This window comes from Oncorhynchus kisutch, linkage group LG1 (genome assembly GCF_002021735.2).
Source record: "Oncorhynchus kisutch isolate 150728-3 linkage group LG1, Okis_V2, whole genome shotgun sequence".
Taxonomy (NCBI): Eukaryota; Metazoa; Chordata; class Actinopteri; order Salmoniformes; family Salmonidae; genus Oncorhynchus; species Oncorhynchus kisutch.
In genome coordinates this window covers 62529770-62543364 of record NC_034174.2, presented here as the reverse complement: position 1 = coordinate 62543364, position 13595 = coordinate 62529770, and the positions used below count along the sequence as shown (strand labels likewise).

General features: G+C 46.3%; 1 protein-coding gene and 1 non-coding gene across 6 annotated transcripts in view; both read left to right on the top strand.

Moving 5' to 3' along the window:
• LOC109889652 (ubiquitin carboxyl-terminal hydrolase 34-like) overlaps window positions 1-13595 on the top strand; it is a 62102-nt gene that overhangs the window by 39862 nt on the left and 8645 nt on the right. For 3 of the 5 annotated variants that reach the window (XM_031829193.1, XM_031829179.1, XM_031829201.1), the window contains exons 45-67: window positions 243-415; window positions 795-945; window positions 1107-1185; window positions 1282-1335; window positions 1432-1527; window positions 1633-1697; window positions 1981-2056; window positions 2188-2235; window positions 2407-2472; window positions 2578-2658; window positions 2756-2841; window positions 3435-3603; window positions 3884-3958; window positions 4086-4237; window positions 4615-4768; window positions 5473-5529; window positions 6225-6329; window positions 7380-7527; window positions 9091-9221; window positions 11665-11838; window positions 12187-12360; window positions 12843-12998; window positions 13339-13496. In XM_031829193.1, coding sequence (XP_031685053.1) covers window positions 243-415; window positions 795-945; window positions 1107-1185; window positions 1282-1335; window positions 1432-1527; window positions 1633-1697; window positions 1981-2056; window positions 2188-2235; window positions 2407-2472; window positions 2578-2658; window positions 2756-2841; window positions 3435-3603; window positions 3884-3958; window positions 4086-4237; window positions 4615-4768; window positions 5473-5529; window positions 6225-6329; window positions 7380-7527; window positions 9091-9221; window positions 11665-11838; window positions 12187-12360; window positions 12843-12998; window positions 13339-13496 — 2628 coding nt within the window. The remainder of the gene's footprint in view (window positions 1-242; window positions 416-794; window positions 946-1106; window positions 1186-1281; window positions 1336-1431; window positions 1528-1632; window positions 1698-1980; window positions 2057-2187; window positions 2236-2406; window positions 2473-2577; window positions 2659-2755; window positions 2842-3434; window positions 3604-3883; window positions 3959-4085; window positions 4238-4614; window positions 4769-5472; window positions 5530-6224; window positions 6330-7379; window positions 7528-9090; window positions 9222-11664; window positions 11839-12186; window positions 12361-12842; window positions 12999-13338; window positions 13497-13595) is intronic. The other 2 variants (XM_031829189.1, XM_020481239.2) reach the window with 1 other exon arrangement.
• LOC116376250 (small nucleolar RNA SNORA17) lies at window positions 3035-3168 on the top strand. Its single transcript, XR_004211649.1, has one exon. It is a non-coding gene; the product is annotated as a small nucleolar RNA SNORA17 (small nucleolar RNA).

Genomic DNA, 13595 nt, shown 5'->3' with positions numbered 1-13595 from the left:
AACCTGCTGGTCCAAATGCCTTGTACTTTCTCTCCTGAAAATAAGCAAAACATAATGAATTGGAGGTGGTAGTTGTATACTAGACATTTTTGGAACGGTTAGCTGGTTTTCCACCAGTTGATGTTGGTTTACGATTTGAAGAAATAACTTATTGACATCTCTAGTGTCTCTTTTATTTTTTTTGTCCAAGACCTGTGCTTATATTAATCTCCCTTCCTTTTCTCCATCCTGCTCTGTTCCAGGGCCTGCTTCAAGAAGCTTCCTCGCATCCTGAGCTTCAACACCATGCGCTACACCTTCAACATGGTCACCATGATGAAGGAGAAGGTCAACACGCACTTCTCCTTCCCCCTGCGCCTCGACATGACCCCCTACACTGAGGACTTCCTCATGGCCAAGGGCGACAGGAAAGAGGGTACGCGTCACTTCCTGTTCCCGACAGACCCCCAACCACCTGATTTGGTTCTCCATAGGCCCTGTACTAAATTCACTTGTGTCACTATACTGTCTATTCGGTGTATTTGAAATCGTGTTGAATAGCAATATGAGGCGAATTCCCTTTTCATAGTCTGTAGAAAAAGGGCAAATGTGCTGGATAGAAAAAATAATATTTGAAAACAAAGTCGTGTCTGTAATGCTCCCCAGTGATTTATCGCCGCTATATGAGGAGTTTTGATCTTCTTGATATCTTCGTCAGGTCCACCTAGCCTATCAGAGGAGCAACCAGCATACCTTCAACCAATAATTGGAGGAATGGGTTGCTCATTGACGTGGTCCACTATACCCTACTACAGGTTTCCGGGAGGAGGGTGGGGCTAAGGTGGCGGAGAGCTACGAGTACGACCTAATCGGCGTCACGGTGCACACAGGCACGGCAGACGGCGGCCATTACTACAGTTTCATCCGAGACATCGTCAACCCGCACGCCTACAAGAATAACAAATGGTGAGGAATATCTCTGGCTCTAGTATTGAAATAAGATCAGTGGGGAATTTTTTAAAAAGAGGTCTCATGTTATGGCCTTACGATACACTGTCCTGCATCTGAGTGCTTTTGAATTTTGGGGAATATAACCGACTGTCATTAACTTAGTTTGCTTTTCTCAGGTACCTTTTCAACGATGCCGAGGTGAAGCCGTTTGATTCAGCCCAGCTAGCCTCCGAGTGCTTCGGTGGCGAGATGACGGTAAATCCTCAAATAAAGACAAAGCTCCAGTGTTTTCCTTCTCATTTATACTTTTCAATTTTGAAATGTTTCGTCTCACCAACCTATGTCTTTTAGACAAAAACATACGACTCGGTCACCGACAAGTTCATGGACTTCTCCTTTGAGAAGGTCAGTTTCCTTGTAAATCATTTTCTAAAGTGAAATTTAGTTGAATAAAATGATGGGTTTTAAAGTTGACAGTTTGTCCCGTGTCTCTCCCTCCAGACCCACAGTGCCTACATGCTTTTCTACAAGAGAGTGGAGCTCGAGGAGGAAAATGGCAAAGACTTCAACTTCGACGTTTCTCCAGATCTACTCGAGGTACCCGGCTGGTTACAATCTCATTGCACTCGCCTTTCGCACATTCTTTATTCTCTCAAAACTTTGAAATACTTATTCTGTGTTTCTTTTATTTTCTCTACTCAGTGGATTTGGCAAGACAACATGCAGTTTCTCCAGGACAAGAACATTTTCGAGCACACGTACTTTGGGCAAGTGACACATTTATATACTAGCCATCATGACTGTACCTTTTCTGAAGCTTGAATGCAGATGTGATATTATTGAGAACTTATGTTAAGAGTACTTTGCTTGTGTGCCCGTGACTTGACCCTGAAATGTATAAATCGATTTGACCTATTAAGTACTGTCTCAATTAAAGCTCATATCCATTCAAATATGAATAGGGTCTTGATCTGTTAACCTGGTGTAAGTTATGTAGGGTAAAGTGTTCTGAGATCAGTGTTATGACTCTCTCTGTACTCTTACCTACAGGTTCATGTGGCAGCTTTGCAGCAGCATCCCTAGCACTTTACCAGACCCCAAAGCTATCTCCCTCATGACTGCCAAGGTACGACCGCACTTAAAGCCTTATTCTCGACCATCAAACTTAATTTGAAAATCCTTAAACTTGACACAGATTTATTTATGGCTTTACACTTTGAATATCCTTTCCACTCTCACACTTCTCCTCGGTTACAGCTTAGCACGTCATTTGTCCTGGAGACGTTCATTCACTCTAAGGAAAAGGTGAGTTGTCCCTCCTTACTGTCAGTGGGTGGCTCCCTCTAGTGGCCAGCCTCCAATTGCAGTCAGGTTATTTTTCAGCGATTTTAGATTTTTTTGCCCTCTGTTTTACCGTGTGGAAGATGGTCTGTAACTTCGAGCCAAGGTTTGTCTAAATTTTGTCTGTGTTTTCAGCCCACGATGTTGCAGTGGATCGAGCTCCTGACCAAACAATTCAACAACAGCCAGGCGGCCTGCGAGGTAAATCGACTGTTTGTTGAAGCACAAATCGGGGACCACATATTGAACTGAATGGTTTTCAGTCATCAGGGTAATTGCTAACTTTGTGTGGTTGTGGTCTTTCAGTGGTTTTTGGACCGCATGGCTGATGACAACTGGTGGCCCATGCAGATCCTCATCAAGTGCCCCAATCAGATTGTTCGACAGGTGAGAGCCCCAATCAGATTGTTCGGCAGTCACTCACACAGACACACACACCACACACTCACTCACTCACACTGTCTGCCCTGTTTTCCCCCATCAGATGTTTCAGAGGCTGTGTATCCATGTCATCCAGAGGCTGCGGCCAGTCCACGCCCACCTCTACCTACAACCTGGCATGGAGGACGGGTAGGAATGGTTGCTTATGTAGAAATCAATCAACCAGCCAATCAATCACTCACAGCTCAGAAACATGTTAATTTGTAAGCTTTATGGCGTAAACAATTGATGGCTTACGCGTACATTTTAATTTTAGAATTTATCCCACATTAAACTAGCTTCTGATACGTCTATAACGTGGCTCTTGAGCTGATCATGTTTTGCTGCCACTAGAGGCGATGCAGCGTGACATCACCGTGTTGTGTCTGTCTGTCATTAGCTGGCTGAGAGAAAGGCGCCACGTGTCACCAAGTTGTCCTAGCACTGTGGGCACTTTGAGTTTTGTGGCACAACATGAAGGGAAATGGTCACTAACCAAAACAGTTTAGATTGATAATGTTCTGGGCAAACTCAGGGAAAACTCCCAAGTTTAATTCCACTGTATCACCTGGGCCATCTTCATTAAGGTACTCAAGAGAATGTTTCAAAATGCTTTGCAACACAAAACGAAAATGGGAGTTCAAGGTAGTCCCTTTCTTTTTCAGTCCATTTTCATTTGTTTGGTACTGAATGAACATGACCTGAGAAGTTGTCTGATGTGACTTCCTGTGTGCATCCTCCAGGTCTGACGACATGGACGGGCCGGTGGAGGACATCGGCAGCCGCTCGTGCGTGACGCGCTTCGTCAAGACGCTGCTGTCCATCATGGAGCATGGCGTCAAGCCCCACAGCAAACACCTGACCGAGTACTTCGCCTTCCTCTACGAGTTCGCCAAGATGGGAGAGGAGGAGGTGGGCCGTGGATAACAATAGTCATTTTATAGGAATATGCTCTTGACACTTTAAAAAATATCCCAGATGAGTTCCAAATGGCACCCTATTACCGACAGTGTACTGCTTTTGACCCAGAGCCTGCTCTCTGAGTGCATACATTTTCAGTATGTTTTCTGTTTCCTGCAGGGCTTGAACCCCATGACCTTGGTATTACCTCACCAAGATGTATGGCTAAAAGTGTTTTTAGAGAACAAGGTTTTTGCCAACGGTCTGTTTTTCTCTTTTGTCATTCCTCCAGAGTCAGTTCCTTCTGTCCCTACAAGCCATTTCTATCATGGTGCACTTCTACATGGGCACCAAGGGGCCTGAGAACGTAAGTATACGCTAGTTTGTGTGTGTGTGTGTGTATATATGTGTGTGTGTGTATGTGTGTGTGTGTATGTGTGTGTGTGTATGTGTGTGTTCTTGTGATGGTGTGTGTAATGACCCAGTCACCCCAGCCCCAGGTGGAGGTGCTGTCTGAGGAGGAGGGCGAAGAGGAGGACGAGGAGGAGGACATCTTGTCCCTGGCGGAAGAGAAGTACCGCCCGGCCGCCTTGGAGAAGATGATAGCTCTCATCGCCCTGCTGGTGGAACAGTCCCGCTCTGAGAGGTAGGGCACTGCCGGGCAGAGACGGTCACGGCACCACTTGGGACACAGGAAAGCCATATGTATGGCACAGGGATTTGACCTGCTACTAGCAAAGTGAGATTAGTAAATGTTACTGGACAAGTTGTGTATCACCCAGAACTAGAAAATTGTTGTGACTAGACAATTTGGTATTGTACATTTGCTGGGTCACAGGAAATGTTAATAGTTTTGGCACAGGACAACATAGTGTTCGCAATACAGCCCAAAAGTTAGCTATAAATACTACCACATACAGAACCCAATTTATTCGCTGTTGTCACTATCAAATCCTCCCACTTCTTCACATGTTTAATTTCACCTTCATTCTAATCTCTTTTTCTCCCTCCGTCTCTCTCCAGACACCTGACTCTGTCCCAGAGTGACATGGCAGCCCTGACCGGGGGGAAAGGCTTCCCCTTCCTCTTCCAGCACATCCGAGACGGCATCAACATCAGGCAGACCTGCAACCTCATCTTCAGCCTGTGTCGCTACAACAACCGCCTGGCCGAGCACGTACGTTTAACACGCGCACACACCAGGCACACACAAACAAACACGTCACCGTTGTTAATGGCAGACCCTGACCCCACTCTCCGAGGGTGTCTCGGGGAGAGTTGGAATTTGCAAAAAGCACATTTCAATTTGTATTAATACACACTTTTACATGTTTGAAATAGGACAATATATAAGCACCCACCAAATTATTATTATTATTACATACTGGAACGAACTACAAAAATCTCTGAAACTGGAAACACTTATCTCCCTCACTAGTTTTAAGCACCAGCTGTCAGAGCAGCTCACAGATTACTGCACCTGTACATAGTCCATCTATAATTTAGCCCAAACAAGTACCTCTTTCCCTACTGTATTTATTTTGCTCCTTTGCACCCCATTATTTCTATCTCTACTTTGCACATTCTTCCACTGCAAATCTACCATTCCAGTGTTTTACTTGCTATATTGTATTTACTTTGCCACCATGGCCTTTTTTTTGCCTTTACCTCCCTTATCTCACCTCACTTGCTCACATTGTATATAGACTTATTTTTCTACTGTATTATTTGTTTTACTCCATGTGTAACTCAGTTGTATCTGTCGAACTGCTTTGCTTTATCTTGGTCGCAATTGTAAATGAGAACTTGTTCTCAGCTTGCCTACCTGGTTAAATAAAGATGAAATAAATCAAATCAAATTTCTCCTGTGTTCTATTCCAGATTGTATCCATGCTCTTCACCTCTATCGCTAAACTGACGCCTGAGGTAAGCACTGATGTGAGAACCTATACTTTTAATACATAATGCTCTCAATCTATTATCCAACTCTATTAGTTTGTACAAATCTCTATTTATCCCTTAAATGTTCTCTACTTTCTCTCATCTCTCTCTCTCCGCCCCATTCTCTCTCCATCCCCTTCTCTCTCTCTCTCTCTCCGTCCCCTTCTTTCTCTCTCTGCCCCCTTCTCTCTCTCCGTCCCCTTCTCTCTCTCTGTCCCCTTCTCTCTCTCTCTCTCTCTCTCTCTCTGTCCCCTTCTCTCTCTCTCTCTCTCTCTCTCTGTCCCCTTCTCTCTCTCTCTCTCTCTCTCTCTCTCTCTCTCTCTGTCCCCTTCTCTCTCTCTCTCTCTCTCTCTCTCTCTCTCTCTCTCTCTCTCTCTCTCTCTCTCTCTCTCTCTCTCTGTCCCCTTCTCTCTCTCTCTCTCTCTCTCTCTCTCTCTGTCCCCTTCTCTCTCTCTCTGTCCCCTTCTCTCTCTCTCTCTCTCTCTCTCCGTCCCCTTCTCTCTCTCTGTCCCCTTCTCTCTCTCTCTCTCTCTCTCTCTCTCTCTCTGTCCCCTTCTCTCTCTCTCTCTCTCTCTCTCTCTCTCTCTCTCTGTCCCCTTCTCTCTCTCTCTCTCTCTCTCTCTCTCTCTCCGTCCCCTTCTCTCTCTCTCTCTCCGTCCCCTTCTCTCTCTCTCTCTGCATCCCTCTTTTAGGCGGCAAACCCTTTCTTCAAGCTGCTCACCATGCTGATGGAGCTGTCAGGTGGTCCTCCAGGCATGCCTTCCTTCGCCTCATACATATTACAGAGGATCTGGGAGGTACGGTCACACACACTCAACATAAAATCCAATGTTATTGGTCACATGCTTCATAAACAGCAGGTGTAGACTAAGTGATCCTTACGGGCCCTTCCCAACGGTTTAGATATACAATTATAATGATATCTTGGTGCAGGGGTACAAGGTCATTGAGGTAGATATGTACATATAGGTAGGGGTCGAGTGACTCGGCAACAGGATAGATAACAAACAGTAGCAGCAGCGTATGTGTTGAGTCGAGAGCTGGTGCAAAAAGGGTCAATGCAGATAGTCTAGCAGTTTCCGTACCAAGCGGTGACTCAGCCAGTCAAGATTCTCTCAATGGTGCAGCTGTAGAACTTCGTTGAGAATCTGAGGGCCCATGCCAAATAGTTTCAGCCTCCTGAGGGGCAAGAGGCGTTGTGTCGCCTTCACGACTGCTGGTGTGTGTGGACCATGTTAATTCCTTAGTGAGAAACTTGAAGCTCTTGACCCACGCCACTACAGCCCGTCGATGTGGATGGTAGCGTGCTCGGCTCTCCGTTTCCTGGAGTCACTGATCAGCTCCTTTTGTCTTGCTGACGTTGAGGGAGGAGGTTGTTGTCCTGGCACCACACTGCCAGGTCACTAACCCTCCTCCTATAGGCTGTCTTGTCGTCGGTGATCAGGCCTACCACCGTCGTGTCGTCAGCGAACTTAATGATGGTGTTGGAGTTAGGCGTTGCCACTCAGTCGTGGGGGAACAGGGATTATAGGAGGGGACTAAGCACGTGCCCCTGAGGGGACCCAGTGTTGTTGGTCAGCGGGACGGATGTCTTGTTGCCTACCCTCACCACCTGGGAGCGGCCCGACAGGTAGTCCAGGATTCAGTTGCAAAGGGAGGTGTTCAGTCCCAGGGTCCTTAGCTTAGTGATGTTCTTTGAGGGCACATAGGTTCATCTGATTCATTGTTCTTTATCAAGTTACTTCAGTTAAACATAAATGTATCCATCTATTTGTCCTTAATCCACATGATCAAGTTATTTCAGTTGATCTCGATGCCGTTGCCAAAAATATTTGTGTCTCTCCCAGGTGATAGAGTACAACCCTAGCCAGTGTCTGGACTGGTTGGCGGTGCAGACCCCCAGGAACAAGCTGGCTCACAGCTGGGTGCTGCAGAACATGGAAAACTGGGTGGAGCGCTTTCTACTGGCCCACAACTACCCCCGTGTCCGCACCTGTAAGAACCCTTGTGATGTCTTTCTCTGTCTGGAAGTTCTTACTGACTACACTGCAAAAGTATATGGACACCTGCTTGTCGTACTTGTCATTACAAAATCATGGCCATTAATATGGAGTTGGTCTCCCCTTTGCTGCAAAAACAGCCTCCACTCTTCTGAGAAGGCTTTCCACTAGATGTTGGAACATTGCTGCGGAGACTTGCTTCCATTCAGCCATGAGTATTAGTGATGTCGGCCATCGATGTTGGGCGATTAGGCCAGGCTCGCAGCGTTCCAATTCATCCCAAAAGGGTTCTATGGGGTTGAGGTCAGGGCTCTGTGCAGTCCAGTCAAGTTCTTCCACACCGATCTTGACAAACCATTTCTGTATGACCCTCGCTTTGTGTGTGGGGGCATTGTCATGCTGAAACAGGAAAGGGTCTTCCCAAACTGTTGCCACAAAGTCGAAGTCCAGAATCGTCTAGAATGTAATTGTATGCTGTTTGCGTTAAGATCTCCCTTCACTGAAACTAAGGGGCCTAGCCCAGACCATTATTCCTCCACCACCAAACTTTACAGTTGGCACTATGCATTGGGACAGGCAGCGTGCCACAAACCAGGTATTGTGTGCAGCAGTGATACCCAAGTACATCTTACATTTATTCAAACTTAAACTCAATGTAAATGTCCATCAACAAACTGCTTATCAGACACATTTCCACTTGCTCAACACGAACTCCTGAGATGAAACATGCAGCCTCTTAAGACAATTGTTACATAGTTGCAGTCTAAATTGAGCCGTGGTCTCTCAACCTTTTCATTCAACAGAATAAAACAAGAGTATAGTACAAAAATAGTGGTATCAGAATAATAACGTTGACGTCAACAATGACAAAGTTCATTTGAGTAGTTGCCCTCCAAAAATAAATAAGTAAATAAATACAAGTAGATGGCGCTGCAACAACGTCTTTGAAAGAAGTCCATAAAGCAAACACATTAAATAAAGATTTCACTACAATGCCACTCTATCCTGTTCAGCATTTCCATGGTTAAGCTATGTGGTGCTTACAACCCTGGCCTTGCACATTCTGGCCTGCATCTATCTGATCTTACAGTTGAACGGGGCAGCTCTTATCAGGGAAGAGATTTGACCAACTGACTTGTTGGCCCGTCCAACGTTTAAAGTCACTGAGCTGCTCAGTAACGCCATTCTACTGCCAATGCTTTATCTATGGAGATGACATGGTTGTGTGCTCGATTTTTATATGGCTGTCAGCAGCGTGTCCACATACTTTTGTAGATATCGTGTAGGTTACAAAAGCTCCCCATGAAACAGTGCCCTAAAACAGGTTTCCAACGTGCCCTTTCATCTTGTGTGGTGTTTGTTAGTCCCTCTCTCGCTTCTATCCCCACCTCTCACAGAGAACCAACCGAGAGCTAGGCACCACTGTACTCATCCCCATCATTCTCTTCTCACTCTAGCAAAAGGACGATTGTGTGTAAAGTTGGCCTAGAAATACAAAAAGGATAGACATTGAGGCAAAACGCTGCTCTAACTCTGAGTTCTCCCTCTGTCCCTCTAGCGGCAGCCTACCTCCTGGTCTCCCTGATTCCCAGCAACTCGTTCCGCCAGATGTTCCGCTCCACGCGTTCCCTCCACATCCCCACGCGGGACCTGCCCCTGTCCCCCGACACCACCGTGGTGCTCCACCAGGTACGGTTACACACTGCAGTCCTGTCTCCCTGTGTTTTAATAGTGTTTAGGTTCTACTCAAGGTACAGGCAGACACCGAGGATAATCTCAGACTAGATTTATTCACCCAACTGGATGCTTCAGCTAAATAGCATAACATGCAAATAGAGCCAACAGGGCCTGCCTGCTCGTTAGGCAGGATTAGGTGTCCGCTTATGGCGGCAGATTGATGAGGGCGGCATTTTCTGAGCTTAACTGGCACCAACAAAAACACATAAAACCTCACACAATTCTGCCCTAAAACAATGACAATTTCTTTCGGCCAGTGGCATATGGGCTTTTTAAATATTTTGCTTGTCCATTCCCAGTGCGCTTCTCCAGGGTGCTATTGCAGAGATGCTGGCTTCCGGGTTGGGTGCGCGCTGTGTTAAGAAGCAGTGCGTCTTGGTTGGGTTGTGTATCGGAGGACGCATGACTTTCAACCTTCGTCTCCCGAGCCCGTACGGGAGTTGTAGCGATGAGACAAGATAGTAGCTACTAAACAAATGGATACCACGAAATTGGGGAGAAAAAGGGGTAAAATAAAAAGAACATCTAACGCAAATCATGTAGCCGATTAAAGCACATGGTAGAATGAGTACGTGGCCTTTTCTGTAGTCTACAGGCTGCAGATAAAATTTGACAATTTATTAAGACGGACACTTTTTACATCATGCAGGTTTCTCTGATCAAACAAATTGTGCCCAATTAAATAAAAAATACTCTTGTCATGTTAACAAACAATATTTCCTGAACAGGACAGGTCAAAGTGAAATGGACCGTATAGAATCTACAATCACAACTGTTGTCCAGGAGTTTCACCCCATTGATCAGTGTATCTGTACATTTTTGACATGTTGATCATAGCGAAAAATGTAAATATTTCTGCATTTCCTGTTGCGCAAACACGTTGCAAATAGGCTCACGATAACTCCTGATAAAGTTGGGTGGCTGATATTCAGAGCTTAAATAGCCAAATTGATTAGTAACAGGAATCGGGACAAATAAAGCCAATGCAACGGCCTGTTTAACAAATGGTGGGCCTACCACGTGTATGGGTATTCATAATGGCTGGCCGACATGGTAGGCTGCGCCCCAATAAGCCAGCAGCATTACCACCCTGCATCCCACTGCTGGCTTGCTTCTGAAGCTAAGCAGGGTCGGTCCCTGGATGGGAGACCAGATGCTGCTGGAATTGATGTTGGAGGGCCAGTAGGAGGCACTCTTTCCTCAGGTCTAAAAAACATATCAGTGACATCGCCCTGTGTCGGGTGCCGTCTTTTGGATGGGACATTAAACGTGTGTTCTGACTCTGGTCACTAAAGATCCCATGGCACTTATTGTTAGAGTAGGGGTGTTAACCCCGGTGTTCTGGCTAAATTCCCAATCTGGCCCTCAAACCATCACGGCCACCTAATCATCCGCAGCGTACATTTGGCTCATTCATCCCCTGTAACTATTCCCCAGGTCTTTGCTGTAAATGAGAATGTGTCCTCGGTCAATAAAAGCGATATAAGAGCCGATGAATAAAAGAGCCGATGTCTTTTGAACTGTTTTTCTGTCTCTCCTCGGGCGGCAGAAAGGCAAGGACCGTCCCTGCATGCAAGTTACACAAGCATATATATTTATACCCCGACTGGGCGGATCTCCCCTTCTTGTACGTCTAAGATAAACAATTACTCTCTGTTGCTGGGCGGAAACTAGGTCTGTGCCTCTTTGTTGGTGTCCAGAACCTTTTGTGCCTGTGTGAGAGAGAGAGCTGTAGTTAGTGTTGTTGGGGCCCCTCTGCCCCCCCCCCCCCCCCCCCCCCCACAGATGTTTCCTCCCTCTTCAACTCTTGTCCTCACATTGATGTTGAGTTCCACCTCTCCTTGCCCTTGTTCTTCAGAAACTAACTTGGCATAACATCAACCCGACTGTTGCTCTCTTACCTACTTCCTTAGAATGTTAATATACAGCACTAACAGTGTGGGACCTGAGACCGACACTTTTTGTACTTCCCCTTGCCGCTACAATAACACACAAGCTCCAACAACCTAACCCATAACAAGATTACTACCACGAATGAGCTAATTACACAATTAAAATGGGATAAGGTCAAACCGGTGTCAATCGTTAGTCACAACGTTTCGACCAATCAGGTCTCGGCAATAATAACCATTTCCTGGTATTTTCTGATCACCTGCTCAGACTTTGGATGATATCTTCTATTTCAAAAGACTTAAAGTACAGATATTTTATTGATACTGGGATTGTAGGATTTAATTTACAACCCATAAAGGAAATTGTATTGTTCATGTACAGCGATTTTAGATTGAAGTGTCCGTGTTTCATAGGAACTGTTTTGAAGTGATGTTTATTTTTTGTATGAAAAATGAAAAATACAGAGTAATATCTCCTATCTTTCCCTTGGCTCCTGTACCAGGTGTACAACCTGCTTCTGGGCCTGCTGGGCCGGGCCAAGCTCTACGTGGACGCGGCGGTACATGGGACCACCAAGCTGGTGCAGTACTTCAGCTTCATGACCTACTGCCTCATCTCCAAGACGGAGAAGCTCATGTTCTCTGGTTACTTCATGGACCTGTGGAACCTCTTCCAGGTGAGGGGGGGGGGGGGTTGAAAGGGCTTTGTTTGCTTTGGGAAGAGTTGAGTGTGATAAATTAGACTAGTATTAGATTTGCATGTTATTCATAGAAGTCATTAGAAGTTTGTTTGTGCACTAGAATGAATACAGGTATTTAGTACATCTCAAGGCGTACACTTAAAATTTAAAAAATGAAGCATATTAACTATTAGGTTTGTTTGGTTCCTTTTTCTCTTCCTCTGTGGTGTGTTCACCTGTACACCAAGGTGTACACACCTTATTGAAGAATAACGCTAGTGATAGTAATGAAATAGTTGAGCTGCAGTAAGAACACTTCTCTGATCTCTCTCCATGTCCCCTCAGCCCAAGCTGTCTGAACCAGCCATCGCCACGAACCACAACAAGCAGGCCCTGCTCTCTTTCTGGCACAACGTGTGTATGGAGTGTCCCGAGAACGTCCGGCTGGTCGTCCAGAACCCCGTGGTCACTAAGAACATCGCCTTCAACTACATCCTGGCCGACCACGACGACCAGGAGGTGGAAATAATAAATATAGCTGCAGAGACACCCAAATTATTTTTTAAATAAATAAATCTAGCTGTGAGCAGAGGCAACGAGGTCCTAGCAATAGAAACAGTACTACTTGGTCAACCGTTGACACTAAAATGGGCAAAGGCGATACCCATCTGAAGCATGTTTACCAAGTTGCATGATTCTACCTCCAATAGGTGATGAGTTGCGTCGTGCATGTTTGCCACAACAGCTACCACGCTACTGCCACAGACTACTGTCCATTCCAACTTAATGTTTACCAAACTCCCTGCCCCTACATCCAACAGTTCAGTAGTTTTAACCTTCGGTGCAAAGAAGCGCCTTCGACTAGCGAAGAGCGGCAGTCTCTGAAACGCAACTTTTTCTTAGCTGTTTATCCAGGAACAAGTTGTAAATGTTACCAACAGTCAAAGAAAGAATGTAGGCCAGTCGTTAGAGGCGAGTCTAAAAGCCTGCTTTCCCAACAGGTGGTGCTGTTCAACCGGGGAATGCTGCCTGCGTACTACGGCATCCTGAGGATGTGCTGCGAGCAGTCGCCCGCCTTCACCCGCCAGCTGGCCTCGCACCAGAACATCCAGTGGGCCTTCAAGAACCTGACGCCGCACGCCAGCCAGTACCCAGGGGTGGGTGGTCCGGCTGACTGACTCTCTGTCCCTTTTGTGTATAATGGGAAGATTCCCTGATTCTGACTGGGTGCTGGTGTGTGTTGTCTGTTTTCTCTCTTACTGCCTCAGGCGACTATCTTACCCCTCTGTTATACTGCCTATGTCTATGACCCCCTCAGGCATGTGCCCTGTCCAGTAACATCCCCTAGGCACTTCATGAAGAGATCAGATGGGTAATAGTGAGGGCTAGGCCTCTGAAGATGTTTCTAGAGGGACTCTCTGACTCCTGTATGAGGTTGATTTGCGTTTGTCTCTGTTGAATCTCTGACCAGTGTCTGGTGTGTCTGTCCCTTTGCAGGCGGTGGAGGAGCTGTTCAACCTGATGCAGCTGTTTGTGGCCCAGCGGTCGGACATGAGGGAGGAGGAGGTGGAGGACGTCAAGCAGTTTAAGAAGACCACCATCAGCTGCTACCTCCGCTGTCTGGACGGACGCTCCTGCTGGACCACACTCATCAGGTAACACACAGAGAGGGGAGATCGCACACGCGGGGAGAGGGGAGATCGCACACGCAGAGGGGGAGGGGGGGGAGAGAGAAAGCTATGTGAAATCCAGTA